Source organism: Tachysurus vachellii, chromosome 13 (assembly GCF_030014155.1).
Source record: "Tachysurus vachellii isolate PV-2020 chromosome 13, HZAU_Pvac_v1, whole genome shotgun sequence".
Classification (NCBI taxonomy): domain Eukaryota; kingdom Metazoa; phylum Chordata; class Actinopteri; order Siluriformes; family Bagridae; genus Tachysurus; species Tachysurus vachellii.
Genome location: NC_083472.1, coordinates 875,001 through 882,500, shown reverse-complemented (window position 1 = coordinate 882,500; position 7,500 = coordinate 875,001). Strand labels below are relative to the sequence as shown.

Sequence of the window (7,500 nt, the reverse complement as noted above, 5' to 3'; positions counted from 1 at the left end):
CCTCTCCCTCTCTCTCTCTCTGCCTCTCCCTCTCTCTGCCTCTCCCTCTCTCTGCCTCTCCCTCTCTCTCTGACTCTCCCTCTGCCTCTCCCTCTCTCTGCCTCTCCCTCTCTCTCTGCCTCTCCCTCTGCCTCTCCCTCTCTCTGCCTCTCCCTCTCTCTCTGCCTCTCCCTCTCTCTCTGCCTCTCCCCACTCTCTCTCTCCGCCTCTCCCTCTCTCTAGCTCTCTGCCTCTCCCACTCTCTGCCTCCCTCTCCCCCCCCCCCCCCCCCCCCCCATCACCACCACCACCACCACAGACAGAACTACATACACTGTGGTGTGTTTTGTGCACTGTGGATTTCTTTCTTGACTCCGAACTGAAAGGAGTTTCTGTGAGAATTCAGTCTGTGGTTCTGTGTCTGTGGTTCTGTGTCTGTGGTTCTGTGTCTGTGGTTCCGTGTCTGTGGTTCCGTGTCTGTGGTTCCGTGTCTGTGGTTCCGTGTCTGTGGTTCTGGATGTCTGTGGTTCCCTTTATCCTTCATCACATTACAGTTTACTGTGATTTAGAGATTCGTCTCATTAAAAGTATCCTGACCCTGAAATAATTCACTTAAAGAGCTTCTTTGAGTCATCAAACTACCACTGAAATAAAGTCACTTTTCATCACCAGTCTTTAGGCCCCGCCCCTGACCACGCCCTTTACACAAAGACATGGTGTGTATTTACCTGTTTCTGTGGTTTCTATACTGCAGCCTGTCGTCAGATCTTCAGATTGTAGAGAATACAAGACGTCCTCCTCCTCCTCCCTGTGGATCTGCACAGAAACAACACATTAAACACACTCATCGTCATCATCATCGTCATCATCATCATCTTCATCATCATTATACAGTTAGAAGCAGGTCAGGAGTTTAAAACACACTGACAATAAAATTACTGACATTTTTAACTAAATTTAAATTCCAATTTTAAAGAAATTCAATCCTAAAAACTACTTTCATAATCCAACAATATATAAATACTTTATATTTTATTATTAATGTAATTAGTCATTTTAACATTTTTTAAATTAAACATTTATTCCTGAATCCCAAATGTTAAATTTAGTAGTGATTAATCTGAATTTAAAAAATTCACAAATTTCCAAATCAACTGGATTCATAAGACTACAGAGAACATTTAAATTAATTAAATAAAAAATACAAATATTTAATTAAATTCATAAATCTAAAAACTAAATGTTGAAATTATTAAATTAAATTTATTTAAAAAAATGTAATTTATACAAACAAAAAAAAATATGCGCTGAAATTTGATTCAGAAATCAAATAAAAACAAATTCTAGCAACAAACACACACACACACACACACACACACACAGACACACACACATACAGTGTAAAGGAAAATCATCATCATCATCATCATCATCATGTGTATTTTTTCCTTCTGTACAACGCCTACTGTCAGCATGTGACTCACACAGCTGACTTTTACTGTATGTGTGTGTGTGTGTGTGTGTGTGTCATTGTCTAGTTTTCTCTCAAAGAAACCTCTGTGTGTGTGTGTGTGTGTGTCTGTCTGTCTGTCTGTCTGTCTCTCTGTCCACAGGAAGAAGAAATAGACAAAGCCAGAGAGAGAGGAATAATTGAACACAAAAAGATAGTGTGTGTGTGTGTGTGTGTGTGTGTGTGTGTGTGTGTGTGTGTGTGTGTGTGTCTCAGAGCTGAACAGTGGTGTTATTATCACACAGCAGGACAAATACTTTATTGAATGCAGGCTTATGACAAGAAAAGTGAAGCATTAGAGAAACAGGAGGCAAACAGATAACACACACACACACAGTTATATTTTGTTTTTGTTATTATGAATGGACATATTTTTAAAAAAAAAAATCAAACAGTGTATGTGTGTGTGTGTGTGTGTGTGTGTGTGTGTGTGTGTGTGTGTGATAAAAGCTCTGCATGTCCTCAGGCATGAGCCTAATTGTCTTCACTGTACTGTGGGAGGAAAGAAGCAAACAATATACAACACTGCATTGATACACACACCCACAACTACACACAACTTTGTGTGTGTGTGTGTGTGTGAGGGAAATCGAGATGGAGACGGAGAAAAAAGGCAAACAAGGAGACATAAAATCATCTTAAAGCACACACACACACACACACACACACACACACACAGAGCACTTTATTAGGAACCTCTACAGCTACTCCTCCGTGCAATTATCTAATCAGCCAAACGTGTGTCAGCAGCACCATGATAAAGCCCTGCAGATGCCATCAGCAGCTTAAGTGATTTACAACCATCAACCATCAGAAGATGAACGCTGCTGTCAGATGTGCTGGTGTAAGTATTTCTGTAAGTGCTGATCTCCTGGGAGTTTCACACACAACAGTCTCAGTATTGTGCAGTAAAAAAACCTCCAGTGAGCAGAAGTTCTGCAGACAGAAACACCTTGATGATGAGGAGAGATCAGTGGAGACACTTCAGTCTAGATGGAGCTGACAGAAAGGCGCTCAGTTAAATCAGATATCCACCCTGTATAGCCGTCGTGAGCAGAAAAGCATTACAGGGTGCACACCACCATGAGAACCTTTGGGGAGCTACAACAGCAGAAGACCATGTCAGGTTTCTCTTCTGTCAGCCAGGAACACACAGCTGAGGCTGCAGAGGACAGACAATCACCAACACTGAATAGATGTAGCTGGAGAAACACAGCCTGGTCTGATGAACCTGGACTTCTGCTGAGGGACACAGATGGTTGGGTCAGAAAGTGGCGCCCAACCTGCCATGTGTGATGGAGGTGGTGTGACGGTGTGGGGAACCTTGAACACCAGAGTAATGCTGCTGAGCCTCTTCATGGAGAAATTGAATGACTACCTTCAGCATGATACCTCCTGCACCAGCTCACAAAGCAAACATCTGCATTCATGAACATGAGAAGAAGTTCTTCAGAGTTCTTCTCAGTCACCAGGATAGAAGAGTGGCAGCATAAAAGACCTGCAGGAACTGTGTGATACCATCATCTCAACATCCCTAATAAAGTGGCCAGGGAGTGAAATTGTGCTTGCAAACACTCACATATTAACAGACAGAAAATACACTGTTCACACACACACACACACACACACACACACACACAGCAAAGCTTACCAAATGTGCATCAGGTAACACCAACTCTCTTAACTCAGCAGTTACACAAGCAACACATGTCTAGATGCACACACACACACACACACACACACACACACACACACGTGACATTCACACACGGATACAATCAGACACACTAACTGTCAAGCTCACACACATGCTCATGCAGACTAGAAACCCTCCACTTAAAATTCTATAGAATTACACACACACACACACTCCTAATTAGGACACACACTCATGTGAACCAACAACTTCATCTTTATGCTAAATCTCCACAAGAACTCAAACTTTCCACACACACACACGCATACACACACACAAACACGCACGCACACACACACACACACAAACACACTACCCTGATCAGCAGAACGTCCTCTGTGTGTTCTCCCCTTGTCCACAGTGTGTATCGGCGCCGATGTCGCTCGTACATCTCCACACAGATGGAGTAAAAAAGTGGAGATAAAAATGAAGAATGTGTCGAAATATTCCACCATGAACGCAAGAGTGTGTGTGTGTGTGTGTGTGTGTGTGTTAAAAACATCTGCGCCGGGATTCAGACCTCCCTCTCCCTCCCTCCCTCTCTCTCTCTCTCCCTCCCTTTACTTTTTTCTCCCCCTTCTCCACTCCTCTCTCATTGCTCCAGCACAAGCGCGTGCGCACACACACACACACACACACACACGCACACACGCACACACGCACACACGCACACACGCACACACACACACACACACACACACACACACACACCCTTTCTTCTTGGCTCTCCCTGCTCTGTCTCGCCTCTTTTTCTCTTTTCTTATTCAGTTCTTTCGTCCCTTCTCTTATTTCTCCATCCATCTGTTTCACATTTTCTTTATTTTTTTCCTCATAATTGTTCACTCTGAGCACAAAACTCATCCCATATTTCCATCACTACATCGATACGTCAAGTCAGGACACAAATGAACTTACACATTTTAAACATTATTAGTTTTTTTTATTATTATTATTATTATGATGTTGATGTTTATTGATCTTTCAGTGTTTTGCCTCACAGTGTAAACTCAGTTCTCAGCTCTAGATGTCCCGCCCACAACACCACGGTAACCAATCAGAATCTAGATCCTGTCCAAAATGGCACTATAGGCAATTAGATGGCAGTGACATCAGCCAAGGGTTCCAGCCCACAATGCCATTGCATCTGCTCAGAGCTCAGGTCCTGCCCACAGTGCCATGGCAACCAATTAGAACGCAATATTTGTCCACATTACCATGGAAACCAATCAGACAACAGATCCCACCCACAATACCAAAGTAAATTAATTAGAGCACAGTCCATTCCCACAATGTGTCTGTAACCAATCAGATTACAGTCCCCGCCCACAACGACACTATAACCAATCAGAGCACATTTCCCACCCACAATGCCAAAGTGACCAATAACAAAGTGAAATAAAAATCCCACCTTCATTCCTGAACAGTTTTACTATTTTTCAGTTTCTTGTTTGGACTTTTTTATTAAATGTATTAAACAGTTTAATCAGGAAGTTATTGTTTGTTGTTTAGATGTTGTTCTTTTCTTTCTGAACAAAAAACTGTTTCACTGCATCTGTGTGTCAGTGACTCTAGAGGGCGTCAGTGAGCTTCTCTGATCTCAAACCCTCATCACCCTCTGTAGTAAGTTTCAGTCCGTTGAGCTTCTGTCCTTCTGTCAGATCAAACACTCACATGTACAAGAGTTACAGCCAATTAAACCCATTTTACACCTAAACTACTGCAACTAATAAACACAAGGCTTTAAAATTCAGCATTTAATAACTTACATTCTGATTAAACCCATGGGCCTCGCCCACCTTCACCCGCTCTCCTCTCACCCTCCTCTCACTCGGCCTCCTCTCACTCGGCCTCCTCCACCCGCTCTCCTTCACTCGCCCTCCTTTCACCCGCCCTCCTCCACCCGCCCTCCTCTCACTCGCCCTCCTCTCACTTGCCCTCCTTTATCTGCTCTCCTCTCACTCGCCTCCTTCAACCGCCCTCCTCCACCCGCTCTCCTTCTCCTGCCCTCCTCTCACTCGCCCTCCTTTATCTGCTCTCCTTCTCCCGCCCTCTTCTCACTCGCCCTCCTCCCGCCCTCCTTCTCCCGCCCTCCTTCTCCCGCCCTCCTCCTCCCGCCCTCCTCTCACTCGCCCTCCTTCTCCCGCCCTCCTCCTCCCGCCCTCCTCCTCCCGCCCTCCTTCTCCCGCCCTCCTTCTCCCGCCCTCTTCCTCCCGCCCTCTTCTCACTCGCCCTCCTCTCACTCGCCCTCCTTCTCCCGCCCTCCTTCTCCCACCCTCCTCTCACTCACCCTCCTTCGCCCACATCATGCTGTTGGATTCTTCATTATAAACAGTAATCATGTGAACATTTAGTTTTTCAAACAATGGAAACCTCAAAAAAACCTCAGATGCAAAGTTAAGTCAAATCTAAAACAAACATCACATCAAATAAATGACTTAATAAAACACTGTGCAGGTTTTTCTTGTCTGATCAGTTCAATGGAAGGAAGTTTGATCTGATTAAAACAAACAGAACAACTTAGAATGTTATTTTTTACCTCAGTGTGTTAAATAAAAGACAACATATAGATATCATTTTCATATCGTCTGTAAGGGCCTGAAGTGACACTCGGCCTCGTTATCTTATATGACCTTATGACGTTGCTTCCTGTTATCACGTGCGCAAACAGACAACATGGCGCCTCCATGCTTGCAAAACGCGCCAAAAACTACCTTTAAACAGGAAATGAGGGAATTTTAACGTACATATTTACAGAGGGTCTATTCGGACGGGATTAGTTTTACCTGAGGTCATTTTTCTGGACCTTTTTACAGAAGGTAAAAGTCGCCGTAATCTTTACTGACATTGTCTGTAATGATTACTGAGATGACACATTCGGACGGGACTAAAATCACTGAGAAGCTCTGGTAATAATTACTTTACCCCCACGTCCCCACGGAAAACTAATCCCGTCAGAATAGGGCTTAAGAGAACTATTAGACTGACAAAATACTGAATTTAAAATCTGATAAAATGGTTTACTACAATAATCTGCTGCATATACAATATAGACAAATTGTGTGTACAAATGTACAAGTGTGAAATGTGCAATTGAAATATACATAGTATGTGTTTTAAGTAAATAATGTGAGAGAGAGAGAAAGAGAGAGAGAGAGAGAGAGATAGATAGATAGATAGATAGATAGATAGATAGATAGATAGATAGATAGATAGATAGATAGATAGATAGATACTTAAGACAGCCTTAAATATAAAATAGTAAAAAAGATAAATGACACACGACACAAATAAAGCTACTGGACAGGCAGCCAGTCGCATTAGCGCCGGACGTATGGACTTACTTAAGGAGTGATGAGAGTGATGTCAGGAAGGTCAGAAAGGTCAGTGATGTGAGTGATGTCAGTAAGGTCAGTGATGTCGGAAAGGTCAGTGATGTGAGTGATGTCAGTAAGGTCAGTGATGTCGGAAAGGTCAGAAAGGTCAGTGATGTGAGTGATGTCAGTGATGTGAGTGATGTCAGTAAGGTCAGTGATGTGAGTGATGTCAGTGATGTGAGTGATGTCAGTAAGGTCAGTGATGTGAGTGATGTCAGTGATGTGAGTGATGTCAGTAAGGTCAGTGATGTGAGTGATGTCAGTGATGTGAGTGATGTCAGTAAGGTCAGTGATGTGAGTGATGTCAGTGATGTGAGTGATGTCAGTAAGGTCAGTGATGTGAGTGATGTCAGTGATGTGAGTGATGTCAGTAAGGTCAGTGATGTGAGTGATGTCAGTAAGGTCAGTGATGTCGGAAAGGTCAGAAAGGTCAGTGATGTGAGTGATGTCAGTGATGTGAGTGATGTCAGTAAGGTCAGTGATGTGAGTGATGTCAGTGATGTGAGTGATGTCAGTAAGGTCAGTGATGTGAGTGATGTCAGTGATGTGAGTGATGTCAGTAAGGTCAGTGATGTGAGTGATGTCAGTGATGTGAGTGATGTCAGTAAGGTCAGTGATGTGAGTGATGTCAGTGATGTGAGTGATGTCAGTAAGGTCAGTGATGTGAGTGATGTCAGTGATGTGAGTGATGTCAGTAAGGTCAGTGATGTGAGTGATGTCAGTAAGGTCAGTGATGCGAGTGGTGTCAGTGATGTGAATGATGTGATGTGAATTTTCTATCCTTTTCTATCATGTTTAGGAGGTGAATGTTTGCATTTCGAACACAAGTAAACACTCCATCTCAGACACTTCTACTCCAGCTCCACACAGGTGATTATTCAAATATGAACGTGTAGCTGAAGCAACTGCAGAACCCGACTTGGTCTTCTGGAACCTCCAGG

At 43.4% G+C, this 7,500-nt stretch overlaps 1 protein-coding gene across 4 annotated transcripts in view; it reads right to left on the bottom strand.

Annotated features, from left to right (window-relative positions):
* Positions 1–7,500, bottom strand: part of akap13 (A-kinase anchoring protein 13) — a 74,819-nt gene that overhangs the window by 31,652 nt on the left and 35,667 nt on the right. For all 4 annotated transcript variants that reach the window (XM_060885184.1, XM_060885185.1, XM_060885182.1 and 1 more), the window contains exon 9: positions 708–795. In XM_060885184.1, the coding sequence (XP_060741167.1) occupies positions 708–795 (88 nt within the window). The remainder of the gene's footprint in view (positions 1–707; positions 796–7,500) is intronic.